Genomic DNA, 26,019 nt, shown 5'->3' with positions numbered 1-26,019 from the left:
GAGGGCCAGAGCGACAAACGGGGCTAGACCCTAACCCTTGTATTCATGATCAGCTGTCATTTCCCAACGCGCCCGCACGCGTCTCACGGGCCGGATTTGCGAACCTGATCAAGCGGATCTTGATCTCTTTAAACACCCATTACCCATTCCACCCCACTGAGATAGGAGGAGAAAAAAGGGTAAAACTGGGGACGATGGCTTCAAGATCAGATACAGAGCTCTTGACTGAGCACTTTGGCTACCCACCAGTTGTACGTCCACAGTTTTGTCCCGAAACCCATCCTGTTACTGACATGTACCGTTCGCAGAGCCTCCTCGACGAGATAATCAACTCAATTAACTTCCTCGCCGAACGCGCCCTGCACTCGATTGAGCAGGGGCTATTGAATGCCCCACCTGTGTCTCTCGGTTTCCGCCCATCGTCAAAGCACGCCCCCCGCCAACATCACCAACAGCAAAATGCCGGAGCTGGCGGGATCGAGGACGAAGAGGAGACCTACCGGCGGCGACACCGCGAGGAGATTGAGACGGGGACGCACCAGCTCGAAACCCTCCTCTGGGCGAGCATTGACAAGAACTTTGACCGCTTCGAGATCTACGTCATGCGCAACATCCTCTGCCTGCGCCCGGGCGAGATGGAGTGGCTGCGGTTGGGGCACTACGACGGGCTCGTCTTTCCAGCTGCAAACAGGATACCAAATTCCGGAGGCCAACAACAAGACGGAGGAACAGCCGCGGCCGGCGGCGACGGACAGGAGGAAGAGGGAGTGGAGGAGGATGACCGGCTTAGCGCGGAGGGCATTAACCACCTGCGCCGCCGGCTGCAAGCGAGCCAACGCCTGCACAGCATGCTGGTCGCCGAGCGGGCGCGCAACGCAGCGCTATTGGGCGAGATGCGGCGGCTGGTGGGCGGCCGGGTGGCAGGAACTGTCAAGACCGAGCCTGTCACCACTACTACTACGGCTGAACAACAAAGAAACCAACATCAACAACCACAGCAGCAAGAAGACCCCCAGCAACAAGAACAAAAACAAATTCAACAAAAACCCCCCTTCCAATTCCTGCACTCCAAAGGCCACCTCACAGACGGCGACGCGACAACCCCACTCACCACAACAACTGCCTTCTCCTTATCCCAACTCCAGGCCCTTCGAGATTTGTCCAGGGCGTTGCGCAATGCCATGCCCAGCTTGGCCTCCTTGCCCGGGGAAGACGACGAAGATGTCGCGAAGCAGGAGGAGGATGAGGTGGACGGGAAGGGGAAGAAGAAGAGCTGGCGGAGGGAGCGGCTGGAGTATGTCGAGACGGCGACCAAGAGGCACCTCGAGAACGTGCGCGGGCTGGAGCTGGGGCAGAATGGGGAAGTCAGGGACGGGGAATGGGATGGTGGGGGCAGGAGGTTGGCGAAGGGGGAAGTGGAGAGTTTGGAGAGGGTTGTTGGCTTGCTTGGAAGGGTTGAAGAGGAGGGGGAGAGGATGGACGAGTCGTGATGTTTTGTATATGATGTGTTTTGTGGTACTGGCAGTTGGTGTTGGGCTGGAGAACTTGGGACACGATTGGGTGGCACCGGTGTTTGGTTTGGTCTTGTCCATGATACCATCAGATGAGGTTGTAAAGTATGGGAGGTCATGGGTTGACGAGATTATCCGCCTCAGCGGTCCCCGGCTTGTTCGCGGGACGTTTTCCATCTGGCACACGGTTAACCACTCGCGACCGGGAATGCAGGCGGCCCAGCCATTTCTGCTCCCTGCACCCCCTCGATCGGTTCCAGCCTTGGCTCATCCGCAGCCTTCTCTGGACTATCCTCCACCTTCATTTCCGCGGCCCCTTCGATGGGGGCCAGGACCGGCTCGGCAGGCTTCGACACCTTGGACGGATCCAGGAACGACTCCGGCACTCCCCGCGCCGCATAATCGCCACGCCCAACCCACGCGCCCAGCAGGCTACTCCACTTGTAGTCGCCGCGGTACACACGCTGGATCTCGCGGTAGGCATAGCTGTTGGAGTACGGCAGACCCGTCTTGGGATCTCTGTACTTGGCCGGGTGGTTGGTGATGACGCAGAGGGGCGGATGAGCGGGTTCTACGCCAGGGTCAGCATCGAGACGCTACTTTGTATCATGGGCAGCGGGACACTTACTCGCCAACTTGTTCATCTTCCTGCCGAATAGGATCTGTGTCTGCACCTGTTTGTCCTTGATGGCCTGGTCGTCAAAGTTCTGTAGGATGATGCAGCTGCGCGTCACCTTCCCTTCTCGGGCCGGCTCAGCGGAAGGAGGTGCATCTTGCGGTGTGTCAAGGGGTCCCGCGGATGGCGGTTGTTTTGGTTGTGATGTATGAAGTGTGGTGGCGGGAGTTGATGGCAAGGGAGGAGGAGGGACTATGATCTTGGGTTTAGGGGTAGACATCGCCAGTGGCGGGACGGTCGTCGCAGGCGCAGGAGAAGCGGTATCAGACGGCGTGGACGGGGGCATTGAAAGGGGCGAAGGCGTATGTGAAGTATTCGGCGCCGCGAGGAAGGGCTTGGCTCCTGCCGGAAGTCCCAGCATGAGCATTTGCCCCCCAAGCATGGGAGGTGATACGCCGGCTGGTGGAGCAAGAATAGGAGCGGCCAGCACTCCTGAGCTACTCAATCTGGTGTCTGGCGGCGGGGGTATTGGAGGCGGAGCCATTGGCGCGGGTCCTGGCGCTGGCGGGGTTGTTGCCGGCGCCGGCCCCTGATTAGGATCATCAGGAACAAACAATGGCAGAATTGGCTTCATACTTGGCGGCGCAGGACCATCAATCTGCTCGCTCTTGACGTCTGGTGCTTCGAGCGTCTTCGCTTTAGGCGTTTCCACCGGGCTAGTCGGCGTCGATGTTCCGGCTCCGGCTTCCTTAGCCGCCAGTGCAGCCGCAGCGGACTGTCTCTTCTTCCGTGGCGCTTTCTCCTCCATGGACACAAGGTTCCCAACGTGCTTGCCCTGTCCCTCCTGGAGCTCTTGAATGCCGCTCCAGAATGTAACCACCGGTCCGTCGAGTTTGCGGTTATTCAAGGCGGCAATCTTCTTCAAGCGCTCTTCCTCCCTCTGTTTCTCAGCCTCCTCCCACCGGTTTAAGCTCTTGGCGTTCCGCTTCTCGACCAGGGCGGCCTCCGCCAGACGCTCGGCCTGGGTCATTGGCGGCTTCTTCATGGCTTCGAGCAGCTTTGCTTTCTTCTCCATCCTCTCAAGCTGTTTCCTCCGTCTGAGTTCATCCGAGACCATCTTTTGATGAAGCTGCTGCTTGCTGATCCTGGTGGTCTGGCGCTCCGAGGCTCGCGTGGGCATGTCAGCCGGTGACGGAAGCCAGCTGGACCTCTCTGATTTCTTCTTCGGCCGCGGTGGGCGAGCAGCAGGTTGCTCGATGCGAACCTTCTTCCGGAATCTCGCTGGGATGGCCTCCTGGGCTTTCCGCTTACGCTCGACGTTGCGTTTCTCTCGCGCCTGGCGCTCCAGCTCTCTTTCCCCTTCCAGGTCGTCGGCATTATCATTATTGTCCTCGTCGTCGGATGACGAGTCCATCTGCACGTCGGATGCGTCATCCTGCTCCTCGTCGCTGAACCCTGCATCGTTCTCGTCTTCGGCGAACAGCAGTTCGAGGTCCGAGTCTTCGGCGGCCAGCTCCTCGTTTGCGAGCATCGCCTTCATACGGTTTCCGGCTGTAGCCCGTTTCGCGCGGGATGTGACGAGCCATTCCACCGTCTGTGGTTGCCCTGCGTCGTCGGTGCTGCTCGTGCTCTCAATGTCGGACAAGTCATCGAGAGGAGATGATTTCCTCTCTTCTGCGTCGCTTGCCATGGCGGGCCGGCTTAGAGACAGTTTGAACTTTAAAACGGTCGAACACACATTTGTCTGCTAGTCAAATTGTGATGAGCTGGTGGTGGTGATGAATCGATGCCAAGGCTAACGTCGACACGCTCTGACAGAAACGTCCGAAAAACGTGATGGGACCGTCGCGTGGCAGGGGCTCGTTCGAGGATGCCGGCGGCAAGCTAGACCGGGACCATACAACGTTGTGGGTCTCACTTATGGCCCCTGCAATGTACACAGGTACAGTACCCTCCAGGGTGGATTAGCGCTCGATTGCGCCATCGGTTGAGTATGCAAGGCCCCACTTCCCCGGCTTCCGTCCCTTCACAACGCCGTCGGCGCCGGGAATTTGTTGTTGCAACGTCTGTTCCGGAGGAGCCGGTCGAGAACCTGATCAATCCGCCGAGTGACAAACCAGAGTCCTCCCTCGACCGAGCAGTGCACGACCTCCCGTTCACCATGTTCCGCCACGGCGCACGCAGTTTCGCGACAAGCGCAAAGCGCCTGGCAGTGGCAGCCGCCGCCGAGCCCACGCAGCACCTCATCGCCGTGTCCAAGGCGCAGGGGATCGCCAGAGGGCTAACAGGAGGCAAGTGACCAATACCCATCCGCGTATACACACTCACGCTCAAAAAGAAGACAAGTCTAACACAACTTAACTTGCTCCAGCCATCGGCAACACCCCGCTCATCCGCCTGAACCACCTCTCGGAACAGACAGGCTGCGAGATCCTCGGCAAGGCCGAGTTTACCAACCCCGGCGGTTCCGTCAAGGACCGCGCAGCGCTCTACGTCGTGCGTGACGCCGAGGAGCGCGGCTTGCTCCGGCCCGGCGGCACCGTCGTCGAGGGCACGGCGGGCAACACGGGCATCGGGCTGGCCCACGTGTGCCGCAGTAAGGGCTACAAGCTGGTCATCTACATGCCCGACACACAGTCGCAGGGCAAGATTGATCTGCTGCGGCTCCTGGGCGCCGAGGTGTACCCCGTACCCGCTGTCGCCTTCGACAACCCACAAAACTACAACCACCAGGCCCGGCGGCATGCCGAGCGATTGGATAATGCCGTGTGGACGAACCAGTTCGACAACACGGCGAATCGCCGGGCGCACATTGAGACGACCGGCCCCGAGATATGGCACCAGACGGGCGGGAAGGTGGACGCGTTTACCTGTTCCACCGGCACCGCGGGGACGTTGGCGGGGATAACGCGGTATCTGAAGGAGGTGTCTGGGGACAAGGTCAAGAGTTTCCTGGCGGACCCGCCGGGGAGCGTGCTGCACTCGTATATCAGCTCCGGGGGCAAGCTGATTGAGAGGAGCGGATCGAGCATTACCGAAGGGATTGGGCAGGGAAGGATCACGGACAATCTGAAGCCGGATCTGGAACTGTTGGATGGGTCGCTGCATATCAGCGACGAGAAGAGCATCGAGATGGTGTACAGGTGTTTGGACGAGGAGGGGTTGTACTTGGGCGCCAGCTCGGCGCTCAATGTGGTAGCGGCCAAGGAAGTGGCGGAGAAGCTGGGCAAAGGGCACACGGTCGTGACGATTCTCGCGGATGGCGCGTACCGGTATGCAGACAGGTTGTTCTCGAGGAAGTGGCTCGAGACCAAGAACCTGTTATCGGCCATCCCCGAGCATCTGCAGAAGTACATTGTCCTGCCATAGCCCGCGCCGCGCATTTTGATACAATACATAGAGATATACATGTACATAGGATTCAGCCCACTACAAAACGTCTTCAAGTGCCCTTAGGCCGCTCATGCTGTCTCCTCGGCGGCTGCCAGCTCCTCTTCGTTTGCTTGAGGGTTGAAGAGTGAATTGTAGATCATCTCCCCTCTCCCCCCGGGCTTCCTCTTCTCCGAAGCGAGAGCAGCCTTGACCTCGGTCTCCACACTGTCGGCCCGGTTCTGCAGTTGCATGGCTAAGCCGGGGTCCACCACCTGCGCCGCCAGTGTCAAGCCGTTTAGCACGGGCGACGCATACCACAAATAATGGTTCCTTTCGATCAGGTACGACATCTTTTCTTTGTCCCTGTACGACTCATCAGGCTGGAGGTCGAGTAACCCGGCGCCTTCGGGCCACAGCGCAACCAGCTCCTGGGCGTACTTGGTCACCTTGCCGTCCACATCCTTGCCTCCCTGGTGGTGGACAGCCCGCGCGGCGGCCATGTGCAGCCTGGCAGCCAAGACCTGGGGGTCCCGGTAGAAGGGGAAGGCGCCTTGGGATTCCTTGCGAGGCAAGTGGTTCTCGTCGCTCTCGATCAGATTCAGGACCAGCTGGACTTGCTTGAGGGCCACCTTCGTCTTGGCCTCGTCCCAGCCGCTTTGAACTGCTGGCAGCTGAAGCCAGATGAGCAGCTCGTTGATGAGTTCGGAGTGGTCGAGCTTGAAGCCGGTCCGCTTCACGGCTTTGACACAGTCCATTATGATGTGTAGAGACCTGTGCATGGCGGCCCTCCTAATCATCGAACTCCGGATGGGCGTGCCCAGGGTGCGATTTGCCCGCTCGCAACCTTCGAGGAGGGGAGGGATGTTCTGGAAGTCCTTCGAGGTTGTCATGGCATTCACGGCTTGCGTGACTATCTTGCGGGTGTTGGGAAGTTCAGTGACCCTGTTGATGTAGCGGAATTTGTAGGCCACGCCGTCGATTTCCATCGTGACTGGGTCGTTCTGGAGGATGTCCTTCAGCTTGGGATTGTAGATCTTCTTGCGCTGCTCTCCGGCCAAGTACGTCGGGAGGACGATGTAATGGCGGAAGCTGTCGAGAAGTCTAGAAAGTTCGGGAGATGAGGTCTCGCCAAATGTTATGATGTGTTTGGCTGTGTCGAGCACTGTACGTTAGTATTTTGCAAAACCTGAACGAAGTCTACTCGCAGGCCGACGTACCTCGATGTGTTGGAGATGTGGAGAACCACCTGTGCCATGGAGCAGCGCCACTGCTTATGGGAAGCCATATCCTGCCTCCGCTGGCCCGCAGGGCACTTGGTGGTGCTGTCGCGAGGAACATGACTACGGGCAAAAGAGTTCCCGTCGTTGGTGTTGAAGTGCGACTGCTCGCTCCTCAGTACACGCGCTACCCCCATGAAATTCCGATGTACGAAATTCGGCAACGGCATCTGGTTGGTCGGGCGGACATTTTAGTGTGCCCCAAGTCCATGCCAGACCCACCACAGCCAATTGCAGCCAGCCATTCGCTCCAGGTCGCATGTCGAACTCGAACGTCCATAGCGAGCGAGAAACGTTGCGCTGCTCGCCAGCAACCGCAAGCCAACCTCGACCGTTACACGATGAGCACCACACCGCTGGCAAGGCGGCCCTTGAGCTGCCTCAAGGCCAGCCTACGCCGGGCACGACAACATAGAATAATCTCTCGACATATGGCGACCGAGGCAGCTCAGACCACTGCATCACCACGACCACTACTAGGACACAACTTCTGTACTTGCCCCTCCTCACAAACCGGCCGAAAGAGGCTTGACTAACCCCCGACAGTCCCGCTCACCGACCGCAAAACAAAAACCCTCCGCAGCGCCTTCGCCGTCTACCCAAGCACCACCGTCGCCGGCAAGAAGGCGCTCACCCCACCGCCCGTCAACGTGCTGCAGTCGCTGCACGAAGCCCAGATCAAAAAGATGGACCCGACGGGCGCGCGCACGGCGCTCTTTGCCAAGACACGCGAGGCGGCGAAGGTGGGCGACGTGCTGATGGTGACGCACCGGCGCGGCGGCGAGCCGTTTGCGGGCGTGTGCCTGTCGATCCGACGGCGCGGCATCGATACGGCCATCCTGCTGCGCAACCACCTGGGCAAGGTCGGCGTCGAGATGTGGTTCAAGATCTACAACAAGAACGTGGCCGGCATCGAAATTGTCAAGCGGCGGCCCAAGCGCGCGCGCCGGGCCCGCCTCACGTACATGCGCAAGCCCAAGCACGACATGGGTAGTGTGGAGGATTTGGTGTTTGCCTGGAAACGGTCGAGGAAGGTCTTCTCGAGCGGCAAGCCGGCGGCGGCGGCAACGGCGGCGAAGGGGGCGAAGGGGGCGAAGGGCACGGCGGGTGCGAAGAAGAAATAGGGTGGCTGATAGGGGAAGGCGTGGGAAGGCGATGGCGTTGGGCAAGAGGAGGGTTTACCGTGTACACGTGTATACCATGTATAGATGGAATCTAACCAAGGTCTGGGATCGCAGCTAGGGGATGTGATGTGAAGATCCCCTCAACGTTTCTCTCGTCTATGCACCATGTCAGTAGGTGTTATCATGCCTTTCAAATGTGACGAGAAGACGGGTTATGATACGGAGAAACCACAACATCTGCCGAATTCTGAGTTCCAACTCTTCCTGTGTGATCTATATTGACTTGAGCTCAGGACCATCCCTCCGAACGCCAAAGCAAGCTTGAGTTTCTTCTCGAACCATTCCAACCATGGACCCCTTCTTGTAAGGCACGGGTATATGACCCAGAAGTCCTCCTCCGCGACCACCTCGGGCACCAAGAAAGATGTCATTGATCGCGCCTCTATGAACTATGGAGAAGGTCTGCCTGCAGATCGTCACCCTCTAGCCACCTGGTCAAACCTGAATCTCTTCCATACAATCCACCTCAGCCCATGGACAACGCTCGCAAACTCAAAAGTATGACCAGCAACCCAACTTAGCCATCGCCATTGCCCGTACCCTGTCCTCAATTCGGCTGACACGCCTTCTGCGCATCCGAATTTCGACACCGCAGCAACGCCTCGGGCGTGTTGACAAAGTCAGTATGGGTGCCAGAAACCGGAGGGGCTAGGAGAACGGCTCGGTTCGGACGACTCGAATTCTCAATCGGAAGGGAATGCGATGATACTGAGGAGCATAAGGTAGGTTTATTTATTGTATTGGCTGGGCTGGGACTGCCGTCGTCCTCAAAAATTGGCCGTGATCAGCTCACCATATCCTAACATCATCTGGTGCGCTGCTGGAGATTGCGGCTGTATCATCACCGAGAATGGCGTTATCAAACTGCACGTGATGTTGCAGTCATGGCATATCTGCTTTGCCACAGTCAACGCACACCGAAGCACACATTTGTCGCAACATGGCTAGGAACTAGGAATCGGCAGGCCATCTCAGTGCTTTCAATGTCTCGCCCATGAGGGTATGACGCCGGAGCCTACGTAGCCATCAGAACCAGTGTCTTGGGGCTCCGGATCATCAAAGGATAGAGGCTCAATATGCAGGTCCAAGGGCCTTGATGAGACAGATGGTTGGAACGGAACTAGAGCTGATAGTGACATTCACACGGGTTAAGAATTCGGAGGATGATCTCTTTGATCCTTTGCCGTTTGGTGCCCGTAGCAGCACCGGCTTGTGCCATGCCTGTGGACAACCTAACGGCGTGCAAAGGCGATGCTTGTCACTGGTTCTCCGGCCCAAAATTTTCCCTGTCCTTCCCAGTTCATGGGCACAAAACACTCTAGACCGTCCACTGGCGATGTTTTGTGCAATGCCTGGGGATGATGATTGATGATGTTGTGGTGAGATGTGAGATGACTTAAGATCATCCCAACAACAAACTGGCAATTCCGCAGCTCTGGGCGACGCTACTGTTTAAACTCGGCCTTGGCGGTTGTTGGTTGGCTGTGATCGTCGGCATTCCTCCATCCCTGCTTGCTTTGCACTGCAACGTCCAGTTCATCGACGGATTTTAGGTTGGCTGCTCCGGGGCCCCTGTTCTAGTACTGCTGCAACAGAAAAGAAGGAAGGGGTGGTATTGCACCTGAATGACTGTTGTGTAACACGGCTGTGACACCTTCATAGCCTCTGGGAACTCTGATAATGGTTGAATTGGTCTCGAAGCGTCAACTCAGCATTTTGGGCTCTATGTGTAAGCAAGCAATATGACAGTTACATTGGGCCCCAGATCCGTGGGGATGGTTCTGTGCATTAGTGTACATGTTCATATATGTACATTAGTTTAGCGCCGTTGTGCCACATCGAAGATTTGTGAAAGGAAGACAGTCTCCTGTATCTTGGCGTATATCAGTCAGATATTGATCTTTCGCGTGCGTCATTGGGGAATGTCTCGTGCAGAAAAGCGGTGTCGCAATCCTCGCATGCCCTTCTGCAAAACGGCTACGGATACAACCGCGGCTGTTTCCTGGTCATCCTCAAATGTTGTCCATGAGCCCCACGTGCTTTCCAGAAAACGCTGAGAGAGCAAAATCAATTGAACAAGGGCGTGGTGTTCTGGCCCGCATTTTTCGCTTCGATTTTCGCCAACCCTGCGGCCACTTTTCTTGGCGCAGCCATCACTGACGCCTTGCCGTTCTTGGCCTCCCACTTTCCTTGGCTCAGTGAATTGAGCGCATCAAAGAGGTCGGCCGTCGTCTGACCCTGGCATCGCCTCGAGCATTCTCGATTCGTACCACCTGCAGCATCATCCCGGACGTGCCTCGCCAACTGCTTTACACAGCATCGCATTGCCGAATGCACCCTTATCAACACCTGATTTCGGATCACGCAACCAACTTTGGAACCCTGGTTGGCCGCTCACTAAGGGATATCTCCTCGGCAACTGCAGCGGACCATCCATCTCTTTGATCATCTTTGGAAGTTTGGATATCTCACCCATTCCCACGCCCTCATCCTCGTCCGACCTCTGCACTCTCCGACGGTTATCCACAACCATGTCCTCACCGTGCCGCAAACTTCTTTGATTCCTGCTCTTTGCAGGCGGTTTGCATTTCCGCTTGCTATCGGAGGCCTCCCCGAAACAACCGACAATCAATTGGCTCCCATTCAAGATTGCGGTCCTGTCCCACCATCCTCGCTGGTTACAGAGGATACTTAGCCGTATATTCTCATAACTGGTCACCATGGACGGGCTCAAGGACATGCTCATTGGCTACTTCATGGCTCTTAAGCCGGCTTTCATCTCCAAGAATCCGCATTTCAACTTCATCTCTGCCCACTGTGAGTATCGGGTATCGGGCGGATCACTGCCTATAGTTATCTTATCTAGATTGGGTCTAACTCTTCGTAATAGACTTCTATATCGTTGGTCTGGCAATTCTTGGATCCGTTCTTGTCTATGGCGCTGGCAAAGGGAACCTAGATTATATCGATGCTCTATTCTTTGCCAGCGGTGCCAGCACCCAGGCAGGCTTGAACCCCATCGACATCAATCAGCTCAACACGTTCCAGCAGATCATCCTTTACTTGTGGCCACTGATGACAAACCCGATAACCATCCACTCGTTTGTCGTCTTTCTACGCCTTTACTGGTTTGAGAAGCGCTTCCGGCATATCGTCCACCAAGCTCGCCAAATGAGGGGCACCATCTCCAAGACCAAGACCAGGGCGAGACTTGACAATGCGGATGCCGAGACAGGCGTGAATGGCCGCAAAATCACCGTGATGCTGAATGGGGCCAGGTCGCGCATCACAAATGACGGCATGCTTCTGGAGGACAATCTGCCGCCATCGGACGGCGAGCACATTGATCCCAAGCGCCAGGTCTCAAACTCGTCTGGGAGCGATGGTGCTGATGAGGCTCCGGAACCACGCAGGCCTGAAATCAAGTTCGCTCGCACCGTCACGAAAAGCGACGGCTTGGGCGAGGATGTTCTCAAGCTCCCGCAGGCACGATCCGACCAGGAGCACATCGCTATTCTTGAGCGGCAGCGGAAAGGGGATGACGAGGTGCTGCGGATCCCTCACCCCCGAGATGTCGAACGGGGCGTGCTTCCGAAGCGCGTAGTGGCTGGTGATGATGAGGAGCCCGAAGCGGCGTCCCCGCGAGCCAGGACCTTCTCCACCAATTTTGACGGAGAGTTCCAGGCGAGCGCAGCCGATAACCGTCAACAGGCTATCACGATTGAAGAGCCTGACCGCCGGAAGCTGCAGCAATCCGCCTCAGAGGACTTTGTCGAGGACGCTAAGGCCGCTGCCCACACCTTCTCGTTCCTGAAGCTCCGGAGGCCTCAGTTCTTGCGCAAGACGAACAGGAAGCTTCACAGCAAATCGGATGAACCGGGCAGCAGTGTTTCGAAGGGCAAAAGGCGGCAATCATTCTCGAACATGCGGACAGCTTTCTCAAGGGACAAGATTGATGGCACGCCATACCTCAGCTGGGAGCCGACTATTGGCCGAAACTCTGCTTTCCCGGACCTGACAGAAGAACAGAGAGAAGAGCTCGGAGGTATTGAGTACAGGTCTTTGAAGACGCTGGCTCTCATCCTGATAGGCTACTTCTGGATCTACTCTGCTCTCGGCGTCGTTGGGCTGGCACCGTGGATCTTGAACGTCGAACCCTACGGCCAGATTGTTGACAAGGCCGGCATGAGCAGGACATGGTGGGCTTTCTTTACCGCGAGCTCGGCCTTTATGGACTTGGGCTTCACGCTCACGCCTGACAGCATGAACTCATTCAATACGGCTACATGGCCGCTCTTGTTGATGATCTTCTTGGTTATCATTGGTAACACAGGCTTCCCAGTCATGCTCCGGTTCATCATTTGGGTCATGTCACACATCGTCCCGGTCGGCACAGGCCTCTATGAAGAGCTGAGGTTCCTGCTGGACCACCCCCGCCGCTGCTTCACCTTGCTGTTCCCCTCTGGTGCCACCTGGTGGCTCTTCTGGCTTCTCGTTATCCTGAATGGTCTTGACGTCTTGCTCTTCATCGTGCTTGATGTAAGTATCGGCACTGATCCCAAGTTTTGATTGTCCTGCTAATTCTCCATAGCTGAATACCCAACCGGTCGTCGATTTGCCCGCCGGCCTCAAGGTCTTGAACGGCCTCTTTGAAGCAGTTGCCACAAGGACCGCCGGCTTTTCTTGCGTCAACATCGCCATGCTCCACCCCGCCGTTCAGTTCTCGTACATGGTCATGATGTACATTTCGGTTTTCCCGATTGCCATCTCCGTCCGTCGCACAAACGTGTACGAAGAGAAGTCACTGGGCATCTACGGTGGGAACGAGATCGAGGAGCGAGCGGGTCAGAGCGACCTGTCCTACGTCGGAGCACATTTGCGGCGGCAGCTCTCTTTCGACTTGTGGTACATTGTCATCGGGTTTTTTATCATCACCATTGTAGAAGGGCCCAAGCTCGCGGCCAACGATTTCACCATGTTTGCTGTCCTCTTCGAGGTTGTCAGCGCCTACGGCACAGTCGGGATGAGTCTCGGTTACCCCACTGTCAACGCATCGCTCTGCTCCCAGTTCTCCGTCGTCGGGAAGTTGGTCCTCATCGCCATGATGATCCGTGGCAGACACCGTGGTCTTCCTTACGGATTGGATCGCGCCATTCTCCTTCCCAGCGAAGCACTCAATGCTACGGAAGCGGCGGACGCAGATGCCAGGATGGGGAGGCTGCCGTCGCATACCTCGGCAGCGACTGGTGGGCCGCGCGGGTCCAGCGTCGGCCGGCACAAGAGCACTGGCGGCGATCACGGCAACATCCTGACCTCCCTACTGCACCCTGGGCCCTACGTGCCCCCCGAACCGCTCGTGCCCGGAATCCGCAGGAGATCGACCGAGCCCGCCGTCGACGAGCTGGGTGAGCCGTACGCCACCCGCGTCAGCTCACGGAGGACGGAGCCAGGGGTGTCACGGAGGCTAGATACTCCAATCTTCTCGCACAGGCCCCGTACTGCAGCCGGGGGTGGGGAATGAGCGTTGGATCGCGGCGTTTCTCGGATGACTTTTTTTCAAAGGGATAGATCTTTGGATTTTCGGGTATGGCGTTGTGGCAGTCTGAGTTGCAGCAGAGGGATTACACCTCGGCAACAGGGGGGCAATTTGGAGATGGGAACGGAGTTTATAGATATCGGAAACATAGACATTCCATTCTGGAACGGATCACGGAAATCAGAGAGTCGGGCATTTTGGGGGTGTGTCGTGGCTGCGCGGTCATGGACCTTGGCGCGCACGGAGACCGGGATTTCATATGGACATAGACGGAACCTAACACGCAAGCTTGCGGCTTGGTTTGCGTCGGCACTTGTACATACAAATCAGATGCTCTCGGAGAGCAGGCATATATACTCACCTTAGTTCCACATAATTTGGGTAAAAACACGCACGGTGCTCGTCGCTGATGGGAACAGCCAAACATCGTTTTGCAATGCCGATGTCTACAGGTAGCGTCGGATACGCGGGAACTGAGTGAAGGAATATTGGTTCAATTTCTATACCCAATTGTCGAGCTCGCTTCACGTCATTGCTCGTGATCAGGGCGCCTGGCGAATCTATAAAACCCCGGTAAAGGGAGAAAAAAGAGTAAATAAAGGCAGCAGCGCCTATTGCCGCTAGCCAGCACGCGCCCTGCTCTTCTCCTTCTCCCTCTGTATGCCCTTGAAGAACTTGCTCTGCTCCCCAGGCCCTGCACCGCCCTTCTTCCGGCCCGCAGCGGCCTTGAGCGCCTTATTGGCAGCCTTGTTCTGCTCGATATAGGCCATATCCTGCCCGCCAGCCAGCTCGCTCAGCATACCCGCCGTGCGCCTCACCCCGTTACCCTTCCTTCCACCACCGCCATTCCCGCCCGCTCGGCGGGATACCTTACCAAACAGGTCATCCGTCTCGACATCGTCCTCGGCGCCGCGCTCGTTATCCACCAGCGTGCGCTGCAGCAGCTCGCGGCACTCCTGGGGGGTGCCGAACGCCAGGTCGGGCGTCTTCTCGAGGTTGGCGAGCTGCGTGATGACCTTGAAGGCGTAGCCCTGGTCCACCAGAAAAGCCTGGCGCTTGGACGAGTAGTACATCTCCTGCGTGTCCTTTGACACCAACGAGTAGAAGAAGGCGTTGAAACCTTCGTCGTTGCGGCGCTTGGCGCGGAGGATGCGGCCCAGGCGCTGGGCTTCCTGGCGGCGGGAGCCGAAGTGGGACGAGATCTGGATGAGGCAGGTCGCTTCCGGTAAATCGAGCGACGTGTCGCCGATCTTGGAGAGGAATAGGGTGTTGACCTCGGGGTTGTGTTGGAAGTTCTCGAGGACTTGCATCCGTTCGGCCTGGGAGGTGCCGCCGTAGATGAAGACCTTTTTGAGTTTGAGGGCGTATTGCTTGAGCGAATAGAGCTCATCCGAGAAGACGATGATCTTGTCCCCGCGGGCTTCGTGGTAGTTGATGAGGTACTGGCAGGCCTGGAACTTGCGCGGGTTCATGGCGTAGAGGGTCCGCTTCATGCGTGAGTTGGCCCGCAGGTACTCGTCGTAAAACTCGGTCGGCATGGGGCACCAGACCTCAGCGCACTGGACTTTGGCGATGTGCCCTTGCTGGGAGAGCTCCATCCAATTGGCCTCGTACAGTTTGGGCCCGATGAGGAAATTGAGATGGTTGATCTTGTCGTCTTCTCTCAGAAGCGTGGCCGTGAGCCCGAGCTTGGAGTGCGACTTGATGGAGGAAATGACCCGCCTGAACATATCGGCCGGGACGACGTGCACCTCGTCGAGGAGCATCAGACCCCATTCACGCCCTCGCAGAAAGTCCATCATCTTCTTGGAGTCGTGGGAGCGCTCGCGGCTGTTGGTGACCATGGAGTACGTGGTAACGATAATACCGGTACTGCCGGAGAACTTGTTCTTGCTCTCGGCCGTGAAGATGGCGATGTCGTCGGGATTGATGTTGGACCACTTGAGGAATTCCTGACGCCATTGCACAACCGACATGGAGCTGGTACACAAGACGATGACCCCCTTCTTGATGGTGCATGCGGCCGTGATACCGACGAGCGTTTTGCCCGCGCCGCAGGGCAGGACAATGATGCCACTCTTGGCGCGGCCGTTACCGAACATCTTGCTAAGGCTTTTCTCCTGGTACGGGCGGATCTGGGTGTTGGGACGAAGGTCAATCTCGAGATTCGGGTTTACGTCGTCATTCCTAAAATCATACTCTTCCAGTATGGGATAGCCAATGTCGAGACAGCGCTTTTGGACCGCCTCGACGTCAGCATCCGATATCTCAAAGGCATGGACTGCCTCTTTATCGTCGTCATCATCTTCCTCATTTAAAGCGGTAAAGAGGTCGGCCTCGTTGGAGGCATCGGCTGCTTCACCGGGCTTCATTCCGGCCTGCTTCAGATTGGCCTGGTGGACGCCGGCTGCGTTCTGCGTCCCCGGGATGACAAGACCGCCGAGGGTCGGGGCATGACTGGTGGTGACCTTGTCGGACCCGTGGACGCGTAGCTTGCCGATCTCCTCGTCCTTAAGGAGGGTCTGCAGCACTTGGGCGTCCATGGTTTCTACGTAATATTTGTTGTGCTTGAGCACTAACTTCACCTTGCCGAAACTCCTCGTATATTCCTCAATCTTGGTGCGCACCATGTCAGGCAGCGCAGTCTTGAGGAAGCGCTCTAGCGTGTTGATGATGTCCTTCGGCCGCAGCCCCACCGACACTGCGGCATATAGGCTGTGCGGCGTCAGGGCATACTCGTGCAAAAACGTGGGACGCGACTTTGGCTCAGCGATGGTGATGAGAAAGTCGGTCGCCTGCTCGGCCAGCGGATGAAAGCGCTCGAGAACGACTGTGCATTCGTATGGGTCTATCCACAGCGGGCGGTTTTGGTGATCGGGCTTGAGCGGAAGGTGGGAGAAGTCCCGCTTCCTGAAGAAGGGCGTGGCCGAATCGAAGCGCCTAACCTCCTTGTCGTCCGTCTGACCCTGCATGCGCCTGGAGCCGATAGTGAACTTATTCACAAACTCATCGGCCTCCTTGGACAGCATCGCCTCGCGTTCCCTCTGGGCCTCAGACACGTCTTCGTCGAAATCCTCGTCGGCTTCCGACATGACTGAGCTGTCGAGGCTACGGGGCGTCGCCGGGCCTGGCGTCGACATGGCCGAGACACGCCCTGCCTTGGCTGCATTTGCCTGCCCGCCTGGCGCCTTTCGCTTTGGAGGCATGGTCGCTACGCCGCGAACCCGGAAACCCGCGAGCTCTTCAATCTGCTTGTTCAAGTCGAGAACAACCCTTAAACCGATATACTCGCAATCGGCACGACTGAAGATGGCGGCCTCGCGTAGTGACGACAGGCGGAGGTGAATGGGAGGTGAATGGGAGGTGAATGGGAGGTGAATGGGAGGTGAAACGAGGAGGGAGGTGGCCGTTGAAGTTACAGCTGATGGATGAGCCTTTGTTCCAAGGACACAAGCCCACGGCCCCACTAGCTGGGCTGCAGCCTTGCCTCCCGGTCTGAGCTGGTATTACTAATTGTGTGCTAGCCGCAAATAGTCGGGATAGCGTCCCACTAAAATCTGCCTACCCCGCCAGATCCGCACGGGCGGGAAAGCAACCCGCAGATCGGGCTTCAACTTCGAATTGATTCACCGACGTCCATTTCCTGCGACTCAGACAGGCAGTGACAGTGACAGTGACACCAAAGGCTTGAGTTCTTTGCACATCGCTGTCACCGAAACAAGAAAGCTAAACAAGAAGCTGATCTTTACTTTTCCTCACAATGTGGTATGTCCACTGCACCCTCTCTGCCTCGGCTTCGCCCCCTTTCTCCGCCAGCTAGGGTAGCTAACACCTTTGTTGCAGCAAACACATCCTCAACGCCCAAGTATCAATCCGCTCGCCATGCTGTAATAACCACCCTTCTCATCCCCACACCCCTATTTCCCTACGCAGATTCTGTCTTACATGCCCCCGTCCCAGGCCGTAAATGGTTCGATTGCCCTGAATGCCACGCAGAGCAGGAATCGCATCCGTTGCTCCAGCGGTTCGAGATGACGTTCGCCTGCAAGAAGTGCAAAAAGTGCTTCCGCAAGGACGCGTCCGAGTTTGAGGAGGCCGACGAGTACTGCCCGCATTGCGACAACCACTTTGTGCTGGACGCCGTCACGCCCAAGGCGGCCATCAGCGTGGAAGGGGAAGACGCGCGGATCGACAGCCGGATGATCAAGGACGAGCGGGTCAAGAGCAATGGGGACAAGATCACGGTGTTTGATCCTGATAAGGAGGCGGATAAGCTGGGTTGATTTCGGTCTACAGCTTTTCCCCTTGGAATGAGGAGAAAGGAGAAAGGGAATAGAAAAGGGGTAATGATTTAAGCGGGCGTATTATTGGTGAGGTTTACTTAGACGAGAGATACCCAAAAGAGCGGGAACGAGTATGGAAAGACGGGATCGAGAGCATGTTGCTTCGCCGTGACTGCATTCGTGGTATATTCTTACAGAAAAGCTGCCCTCTACCTCACCGCCAGATGCCATCCTCCCAGCTCCGGTTCTGGTCCGCTCTAGTGGTCACCAGGCTCGTCCTGGGCAGTCCGGGTCAGGATGGCAGCGCTGCCTGTCCCGGGTGTCCTGCCCGTCTTCTTCTTGGCCGCCTCCTCCTGCTTCTCCTGCTCAATGTTCTTGACGTAGTTCTCAATGTCATCGACGGGGAGCATCTCGACCGCCTTGCCGGGCGCCATGATGGCAATCTCGATGTTCTTGGCGCCCGTCTGCACCACCTCCAGCAGCGACTTTACCGCCAGCCGCACCGTCGCCTCGCGGTCCATGTCCTCCTTGTAGTTGCGCTCCAGGAACTCGCGAACAGTCTTACTCGACCGGCCGATGGCGTTGGCTTTCCTGTGGTAACAATGTCAGTTGCTGCATGGCCCACCCCTCCCCTTCCCCCCGGCAATGTCCTAGCTCACCATGCAGAGTAGATGCCCGAGGGCTCCGTCTGGTACAGCCTGGGCTGCTCGCTGCCTTTGTCGAAGCCGACGATGAGGGTGCTGATGCCAAACGGTCGCACACCACCGCTCTGGGTATACCGTTGCTGCACGCCGGCAACGTACTTGGTGATGTACTCGATGGTGACGGGATCCTCGAGGTTGAGGCGGTGCGACTGGGCTTCTAACCGGGCCTTGTCGACCAGGATGCGGGCGTCTGCGTTGAGGCCGGCAAAGGCGAGGCATACGTGGGTATCGATCAGGCCGATCTTGGAGGGCGTAATCCGCGTGTCCTGCAGCTTCATAGCCGATCGCTTCTCGCATCCCAGCACTACCACGTCCTTGCCCTTGACGCCCACCGCGCAGGTACCTCTCTTGACGGCCTCACCCGCATATTCGACCTGGAAGACATGTCCGTCGGGACTATGAGAAGTCAGTGCCTTGCGGGAGGGGTTGAGCGGGCGACGGCGACAGACCTGAAAACTGGAGGGAAGCTGTGTTAGCAGGAGCTGTGGAGCTGTGGGGAGCGCGCCCAAGGTAACTCACCTGAGAGTGCTCTATCGTATCCTGAAGCCATGTTCGGGATCTAAATCGCAAGGCGTTCTCCGTAATAGCGCTCAAATATATTATGAAAGGAAAGGGGGTTGCGCAGGTAGTGGTGGTGCAGTCGCGGGGATTGATCGCGGTTGGCGGTTGTTTGCTGCGGGCTAGAGCTGCAGTGGCAGGCTACCACAGCTGTGACGACGAGCTCAGGTTGCCAAGACGAGCTCAGTCGGTGACCCACATTGCTGATTTGGGCCAATCACATGCTAGTTACTGCTGCTTCAGCCCGTATGTCCTCAACCTCAAATCCTCAACGCTCTGCATCGCGCGCGAGCGAGGTTCAACATCATCCAGCGTGTCCATCCATCCCCGTCTGACGCTACGTTAGAACCTTGCGTTGAACTCAACCCCGGGTGCCACGTCTTGTGAATTCCTTATGGAACCTTGGTCTCCAACTCGCGCCTCTGTCACGTTCCAACACAACTTGCCGGGGGGAGCGATCTCGGGAGTACAGAAGCAGTCGTCATCTTTCGCCGCGAGAAGCCGAATGCTTGCTCTTCTCAGGAAATATCTAACGTTACCCAACATTGTCCAAGGAAAAAGAAGATTGATGGTGCAGTCACTCAGTTATCTGACCGCTCAGTTTCCGGGCCCTTCTGATCGAGGTCAGAGAGATCGGAGAGTCCGGCCAATTTGTGCCCGTCCGTTCAACCTGATGTACCCCCACTATTCGATCTGTTGAAAGGGCTAATCGAGTGGATGATTTCTACGTACATTATTCTGGGCTGCACTAACACACCGAATGGATCGGTACCTTGGAGCATGCTGCGTGTAAAAGAGCGCGCTGCTCCTTCCTAGTTGACCTCATTTGAGGGAGGGAAAGAGACGAGGTCCATGAAAGCCAGCGGCTAACGTTGCTTCCTGATCTGGCTTTCAAATTAACACCACTAATTTTCTGCTCAGAATCACATTTTCATCCTTGCGTCTCTTTCTGGGCGACGAGGTCAGATGGTACCGATGAAGGGTTAGGGTCATGCAGGGGCCACGCAGGCCGACGCCAGGTGTCCGCCAGTCAATGTCTTGATTCTGCCAGCCGCCAACTGTGTTAGGTTGCAGACTTCTCGCCTGCTTCTTGACGGCCGTTACGAAGATCTAGGACATCACTCTCAATTTGTATTAATTACCTTGGTTTTGCTTCCCAAGTATTCTGGAGCATAAACAGGTGGTGAAAATTGTCTTTCATATACCCAGTTGCGTTCTTATACATTTTGTATTCTTCCAGTTTCTGCTCCTGGCATGACCATGACGGCCCGTCCACAACTGACTCCGGTCTTGCGACGGTTGAGGTTGGCGAGGATATCAGCGAATCCCAGCAGACAAGCGGCACTGGAGCAGTCGCTTCCTTGTCCAGTGGCTCGCCGCTTCAGCACCTCCCGCCCCCGACCCTTCCATACGACACCAGCAGTCTCCGCCAAGGCCAAGTTCACGAGCGAGACGTACCCAGACATCAAGCGGGACAGCCGCTTTGCCCAGCTCACTGGAGAGCATGTTGGCTACTTCCGCAGTCTGCTCGGTAGCGAGTCGGCCGTCATCGACGGCGTGACCAATGACAGGGCCGCCGACGACATTGAGCCATTCAACAGCGACTGGATGCGCAAGTACCGCGGTCACTGCAAGCTGGTGCTCAAGCCCGGCTCGACCGAGGAAGTCAGCAAGATCCTCAAGTACTGCAACGACAACATGCTCGCTGTCGTCCCCCAGGGCGGAAACACGGGTCTGGTGGGCGGCTCAGTTCCCGTCTTTGACGAGATCGTAATCAGCATGAGCCGCATGAACCAGATTATCGAGTTTGACGAGGTCAGTGGCACGCTCGTGGCCGAGGCTGGTTGCATCCTCGAGGTTGTGGACCAGTTCCTGGCCAGCAAGGGCTACATTTTCCCGCTAGATCTCGGGGCAAAGGGGTCGTGTCACATTGGAGGCAATGTCTCGACGAATGCTGGTGGGTTGCGGCTCCTGAGATACGGGAGCTTGCACGGCACGGTGCTTGGGATCGAGGCCGTGCTCGCGGACGGCACCGTCGTGGATGATCTCTGCAAGTTGCGGAAGAACAACACGGGCTACGATCTGAAGCAGCTGTTTATCGGCGCCGAGGGCACCATTGGTATCATCACCAAGGTGTCAATACACTGCCCCCAACGCTCGCCCGCGCAGAACGTCGCCTTCTTCGGCCTCGAGTCGTTCGACAAGGTCCAGCAGGCCTTCCGCGAGGCAAAGGGCCAGCTGTCCGAGATCCTGTCCGCCTTTGAGCTCATGGATGAGGGCAGCCAGGCGCTCGTCCGGCAGGTCACCAAGAACGAGAGCCCACTGGAGGGCCGATACCCGTTCTACTGCCTGATCGAGACGAGCGGCTCCAACGCTGACCACGACAGCGAGAAGCTGCAAGCCTTCCTCGAGGATGTCATGGAGAAGGGCATCGTGTCCGACGGGACCTTAGCCCAGGACGAGACGCAGATCAAGTCTCTGTGGACCTGGCGCGAGGGTATCACGGAAGCGCTGAGCCACCTGGGCGGCACCTACAAGTACGATGTGTCGATTCCTCTGAAGGAGCTGTACCAGCTGGTCGAGGACACGCGGGCCCGCGTTGATGCGGCCGGCCTGCTGGGAGACACCGACGAGTATCCTGTCCGCGCCGTGGTTGGGTATGGCCACATGGGAGACGCCAATCTGCACCTCAATGTATCAACGCGGCGGTTTGATGAGCGAGTCGAGAAGGTACTGGAGCCGTTCGTATATGAGTGGATCGCCGCACGGCAGGGCAGCATCAGCGCCGAGCACGGTCTCGGCGTGATGAAGAAGAAGTTCATTGGATACAGCCGCAACCCGACCATCGTCGGCTTGATGAAGAACATCAAGAACACGTTTGATCCGGTAGGCATCCGTATTCTTCACTGCAGGATCTCTTATCTCAGCTGACTGACAGTGCATCGCAGAACGGCATCCTCAACCCTTACAAGTATCTCTAACGCTGTGATACCTTGCCGGTCTTTCCGCGAAACTTGCCGTCTATGAATTGGAACTTTCCAACTTTCTTGTACATAGCCAGCGCTGCCATTAATCCTCGACGCTGCGGCAAGTCAACGATCGATATCTTCCGCCGATTCCTCACGACGTGAGGCAGCCAAGTGATGCAGTTGACCCACCCTGATTCGAGGCATCTCCTGTGAAAAGCGCTTGTCCTTGAGGTTGCAAGACTGTGTTATTCTACCAAGCCGCGTTCTGTTCATCCTTCTGACCTTGATTCGGCACCGACCTGTTCGTCCGCCCTTCGTCCGCCCTTCGTCCGCCGTTGAGGGAATCCGACGCTCCCATTGGACGGGTTGCGAAGATTACACTTTTGGGGTCTCCTCCCCGCCGCACATCCACATCGCGATCTTGGCCAATCCCTATGCTCAATTGAGCAGCAGCTTACCACATGCAGTCTGATGTACCCTGTCGGCCGAGCTAGGATGATTTCGCAGCCCACTTCAATCCTCCTCAGCCCTATGGTAGGGCTTCGTATCAGCGCCGAGACTTTGCTTCTTTCGTGGCAGCTTTGTCTCGATGGGCTTCCCCCTGACGCTAGCTTAGACGTAAACTCGATTACCGATCATCTGGAGCTCTTTGAAGGTCAAGGGCCATCATCGCGCTAGCTGCCATGCAGTCATGCCGGGTCCGTTGAACCTGGATAGTCCCCAGTCCTCCTCCGCCGGCATTGACACTCAGCAGCATGGGGGGTTCTGCCCTGGGTTCCCCAAAAGGTGTCACAGCTGGCCTTGATCTGGGGACTTTTCATGATACACGTGGTATTGTAAGCACGATGCTTCAGCTAGCCAGGGATTTTCCCCGTCTTAGTCGATTCTTGTCCAGCATCACTCGAGGAAATTCTCTCCAAGATGCCAAGATCATAGCACATGTTGGCATTTCCCTGAGGTCGGGCAACGGCTCAATGGTTGAGGAGGTTAAGTTGTTGCCTGTTGATCGTCCATGGTTGCAGAATTCAAGCGGCCTCTTGTCGGCTTTTCGCGAATCTGATCCCAATACCCAGGCTTGTGGTATGGAGGCCGCTCATGATCGTCAGCAAGCCTGCTGTCGTGCCCTTCTGTGACTCCATATCGGCCGGGGTCGGCTTCGGCCCTTGATGCGAAAACCCCTTCTCGAACTTGGCGAGGGAGTCGACAAGAGTACAAAGGGACAGGGCCTCGACATGCAAGTCGCCAGTGCTGTCTATGCCGACCATCACCATAGCGGTGGCTCGAACTACGTAATTCTACCGCAGAAGCTCAAGTTCGAGTCTCAACTACATGCATCATGGGTAAGTTCTACCTCCCTGCTAACAGACCTGCCTTTCCACTCTCCTCAGTTCCTTTGCTCGGCAGCGTTCTGGACTACAGAGCCCGAGCCGGCCTTTACCACATCAGGAGATAGCTTGCGTGTCCACCACTGACATACTGAAAAAAAAAAAAAAAGTTGGAGTCCCGGGCAAATACAAAGGCTGCGAGAGTAGGTTTCATATCCCCCTATTTCTCATATCAGACAACTACCTTCTGCCCGCAACAACTTCTTCGCTAAGTCTGTTCCTCTGCCCTGCAGCCTGCCGTCTGCGCCGAGTCAAGGTACGTGGACAGATCACCGCAAGAAAACTCCCACAACCCGACCAACTCACAAGAAAAAACGTGTCTCCAGTGCGACAACACGCGCCCATTCTGCCGGAAATGCCTCGACGGTGGCAGGACCTGCGCCGGCTATGAGCGCGAGACGGTCTTCATCGTCGGGACCATTGAGGACCAGGGCCGGTGCTCGTCGCACCCGCCGCGGGTGGTCAAGCCCAGGGAGGAAAAGGCGGCGAGAGCGACGGCGTCGGCGAGCTCGTCGAAAGCAGGGGCGGCCGAGGACCAGGAGGGACAGGACGAAGGGAATTTGGAGCTCGTTCCGAGTCAACCGCTTTGCCCGGCATGGGATGACTTGGTGTCTGTTTTGTGCCTGGGGAAGACGTATCGGTTGCAGGTTGCTGGGCTGTATACGGATTTGGAAAAGGTTCGTCTCATGGGAGAAGTAGGGGGTTGTGATGAAGGCGGGAAGGAAGGGGTATTCATTTCACTGCCGGTATATGCGTCACCTGATATGAGGTCGGGGCTGGGGGAGGAGGAGTTCGGAATGAGGGGGCGATGCTTGGTCCACTTGGGTACGCCAGACGGGGAGCAGGGGAGCAGAGAGGCGACGGATAGTATCTGCTTATTTCTTTACGAGGTGAGTGCTAGAGAGTTGTGGTGTTGCTCGCACCCCTGACTGACTGATCTGTCTAGCACACTACCTCCCACCTCAGCAACCAACCTACTTGGCAAGATTCGTCAGCCCAAACCAACACGATCTGTCGGGTCGGACCAGAAGCCTTCCAATCCTTTCCCGCCCACCACTTTTTCGTCCGCGTCTACCGCCCTAGCGCAGTATGTCTTCCCTCCCTCTCTTCATTAGTCTCAACCCCTGACAGCGAAAAACAACAAACAGATAATGACTGCCCTTCTAAACCGCACCCCAACTTACCTCTCGGAGCCACAATGGCTCACAACGCCCTTCGAGGAACACCCCAAATCGCCCCTCGACCACCTCCTCGACAGCCTGTCGGCCTTGCCCGCCCTGCTCGGCCAAGCGGACCGGGTCCTCTCGCAGCAACGCACCCTCGCCCGCCGGCTGATGGCTCAGGATCTGCTAAACAACTGCCTCGACCTCGAGCTGGACTTGGGCAGGTGGTACTCGACCACGACACAAACGCTGGGGGGCCATCAGCCGCTGTTCTGGCTCGCGGATCCATCAGCGGCAGCAGCAGCAGCACCAGGGGAAGTAGTAACGGCCGTTTTTCCGGCCCCGCTCCTGTCCTTCCGCGCCGCCCGCGCCGCGCTGGCGATGGGGTACTACTGTAAGCAAACACTTTTCTTGGTGCATGGGACTATGTACACACCCTTTATGGCTGTCTCTGGAGCTGTCTTGCCCCCCGAGACAGCGCCGTTTGCCCCCGAAACCCCTCGGGACATTTCCGGGATAGAGAATCCACCGCTGACATTGTTCGGTAGGGACCGCGCTGGTGGTGCTTTACCCGACGGCGTGGCGGCTGTACTTTGCGGCCGTGCTGGATCCAGTTGTCGATGTCGACCTCAACGTCGCCGGGGGGTTCTTGTCACCGCTGGCACAGGCAGATATGCAGACACAGCAGCAGGGGATAGGCATTGGTTTGGGTTCTTATGAGACGGGAATGGGTATGGGTATGGGCAGTCGTGACGTCGGAGTGCCGGGATCGGGGATCTTGCCCGTCCCGGCGAGGTTGCAGGCGCTCGATCCGATGCGGTACTCGCTGGCCAAGACGAGGGAGGTGGCGGGGAATGTGTGTCGAGCCATGGAGTTTCTGCTGGCCGAAACGTGTGTGCAGCCGGATCTGATGTTGCATATGCTTCTGGTAGTGGAACGGTTTTTCCGGGAGAACGGGGACATGGGGATGAATATGGGCCTGGTTATTGTGGATGGAGGGCTCGAGTTGATGTGGTGCGAGGGGTTCAGGGCGAGGTTGGTAGCCAGGGCCAGGGAGATGCAGGCGGTTGGTCCGGGGAGGCGGTGGGTGGATTTGGCTTCTTTCTGATGGGATTCTGGTTTCTCTATGTTTGATTCTATGCCGGCGGGTCTGGTATTCTGTGTTATTGTCGCTGGTTAGGGTTCCCTGGTTGGGGCTGCGGGATGCCCGGCCGGATGATACCCGCTGCTACTCTCAGGTCAAGCTAGGATTCACTCGGCCGCCTGACATGTATCATGTCACTGCCTATCTATCGCGCGCTGAGTTGTGGCGCAGTGAATTCTCGACACAAGTGTCTGCCTTGTCCCTGAACCCCCCTTTCCAGGCCAACGTGCAAGCGGGAAGGGCGGTTTCCTCCCACTTTCTCCTACCTTGTGATTAGATATTATTGTTGGTTATTGTTGGTTGGCGTGGTTGGCCGT

At 57.1% G+C, this 26,019-nt stretch overlaps 11 protein-coding genes across 11 annotated transcripts; 7 read left to right on the top strand and 4 right to left on the bottom strand.

Moving 5' to 3' along the window:
• Positions 1–194: 194 nt before the first annotated feature.
• N657DRAFT_572366 (uncharacterized protein) lies at positions 195–1,490 on the top strand (the record flags this gene model as incomplete). The annotated part of the gene is made up of 2 exons (XM_062788886.1): positions 195–251; positions 309–1,490. 2 exons carry the CDS (start codon positions 195–197, stop codon positions 1,488–1,490), a joined length of 1,239 nt encoding a protein of 412 aa, XP_062647376.1.
• A 209-nt stretch (positions 1,491–1,699) lies between these two features.
• On the bottom strand, positions 1,700–3,966 carry N657DRAFT_618498 (uncharacterized protein; the record flags this gene model as incomplete). The annotated part of the gene is made up of 3 exons (XM_062790547.1): positions 3,392–3,966; positions 2,140–3,280; positions 1,700–2,082 (listed from the first exon to the last, which is right to left on the bottom strand). The coding sequence occupies exons 1-3, from the start codon at positions 3,815–3,817 to the stop codon at positions 1,700–1,702; spliced, it is 1,950 nt and encodes a 649-aa protein (XP_062647375.1). The 5' UTR covers positions 3,818–3,966.
• Positions 3,967–4,288: 322 nt separating this feature from the next.
• Positions 4,289–5,496, top strand: N657DRAFT_656000 (cysteine synthase; the record flags this gene model as incomplete). The annotated part of the gene is made up of 2 exons (XM_062794651.1): positions 4,289–4,418; positions 4,499–5,496. 2 exons carry the CDS (start codon positions 4,289–4,291, stop codon positions 5,494–5,496), a joined length of 1,128 nt encoding a protein of 375 aa, XP_062647374.1.
• Positions 5,205–6,921, bottom strand: N657DRAFT_618496 (uncharacterized protein). Its single transcript, XM_062790546.1, has 2 exons — positions 6,717–6,921; positions 5,205–6,649 (listed from the first exon to the last, which is right to left on the bottom strand). The coding sequence occupies exons 1-2, from the start codon at positions 6,835–6,837 to the stop codon at positions 5,589–5,591; spliced, it is 1,182 nt and encodes a 393-aa protein (XP_062647373.1). The 5' UTR covers positions 6,838–6,921; the 3' UTR covers positions 5,205–5,588.
• Positions 6,922–7,008: 87 nt separating this feature from the next.
• Positions 7,009–8,132, top strand: N657DRAFT_618492 (uncharacterized protein). The gene is made up of 2 exons (XM_062790545.1): positions 7,009–7,268; positions 7,323–8,132. The coding sequence occupies exons 1-2, from the start codon at positions 7,118–7,120 to the stop codon at positions 7,898–7,900; spliced, it is 729 nt and encodes a 242-aa protein (XP_062647372.1). The 5' UTR covers positions 7,009–7,117; the 3' UTR covers positions 7,901–8,132.
• A 2,058-nt stretch (positions 8,133–10,190) lies between these two features.
• N657DRAFT_645184 (potassium transport protein TRK1/TRK2) lies at positions 10,191–13,889 on the top strand. Its single transcript, XM_062792904.1, has 3 exons — positions 10,191–10,777; positions 10,851–12,499; positions 12,552–13,889. The coding sequence occupies exons 1-3, from the start codon at positions 10,681–10,683 to the stop codon at positions 13,479–13,481; spliced, it is 2,676 nt and encodes an 891-aa protein (XP_062647371.1). The 5' UTR covers positions 10,191–10,680; the 3' UTR covers positions 13,482–13,889.
• A 97-nt stretch (positions 13,890–13,986) lies between these two features.
• On the bottom strand, positions 13,987–16,916 carry N657DRAFT_671713 (DNA repair helicase rad25). The gene has a single exon (XM_062795604.1). The coding sequence runs from the start codon at positions 16,700–16,702 to the stop codon at positions 14,117–14,119; it is 2,586 nt and encodes an 861-aa protein (XP_062647370.1). The 5' UTR covers positions 16,703–16,916; the 3' UTR covers positions 13,987–14,116.
• Positions 16,917–17,166: 250 nt separating this feature from the next.
• On the top strand, positions 17,167–18,047 carry N657DRAFT_645182 (uncharacterized protein). The gene is made up of 3 exons (XM_062792903.1): positions 17,167–17,261; positions 17,340–17,383; positions 17,457–18,047. The coding sequence occupies exons 1-3, from the start codon at positions 17,257–17,259 to the stop codon at positions 17,777–17,779; spliced, it is 372 nt and encodes a 123-aa protein (XP_062647369.1). The 5' UTR covers positions 17,167–17,256; the 3' UTR covers positions 17,780–18,047.
• N657DRAFT_618480 (N-terminal nucleophile aminohydrolase) lies at positions 17,798–19,119 on the bottom strand. The gene is made up of 4 exons (XM_062790544.1): positions 19,003–19,119; positions 18,933–18,939; positions 18,439–18,879; positions 17,798–18,370 (listed from the first exon to the last, which is right to left on the bottom strand). Exons 1-4 carry the CDS (start codon positions 19,031–19,033, stop codon positions 18,037–18,039), a joined length of 813 nt encoding a protein of 270 aa, XP_062647368.1. The 5' UTR covers positions 19,034–19,119; the 3' UTR covers positions 17,798–18,036.
• Positions 19,120–20,301: 1,182 nt separating this feature from the next.
• On the top strand, positions 20,302–22,022 carry N657DRAFT_573349 (uncharacterized protein; the record flags this gene model as incomplete). Its single annotated transcript, XM_062788962.1, has 2 exons — positions 20,302–21,927; positions 21,990–22,022. The coding sequence occupies 2 exons, from the start codon at positions 20,302–20,304 to the stop codon at positions 22,020–22,022; spliced, it is 1,659 nt and encodes a 552-aa protein (XP_062647367.1).
• Positions 22,023–23,346: 1,324 nt separating this feature from the next.
• Positions 23,347–25,666, top strand: N657DRAFT_633843 (uncharacterized protein; the record flags this gene model as incomplete). Its single annotated transcript, XM_062791239.1, has 7 exons — positions 23,347–23,350; positions 23,506–23,538; positions 23,629–23,651; positions 23,722–24,072; positions 24,342–24,482; positions 24,544–24,952; positions 25,107–25,666. The coding sequence occupies 7 exons, from the start codon at positions 23,347–23,349 to the stop codon at positions 25,664–25,666; spliced, it is 1,521 nt and encodes a 506-aa protein (XP_062647366.1).
• Between the last annotated feature and the right edge of the window lie 353 nt (positions 25,667–26,019).

This window comes from Parathielavia appendiculata (assembly GCF_033297405.1).
Source record: "Parathielavia appendiculata strain CBS 731.68 unplaced genomic scaffold N657scaffold_6, whole genome shotgun sequence".
NCBI classification, from domain to species: Eukaryota; Fungi; Ascomycota; class Sordariomycetes; order Sordariales; family Chaetomiaceae; genus Parathielavia; species Parathielavia appendiculata.
This window is presented reverse-complemented; position numbering and strand designations above follow the sequence as displayed.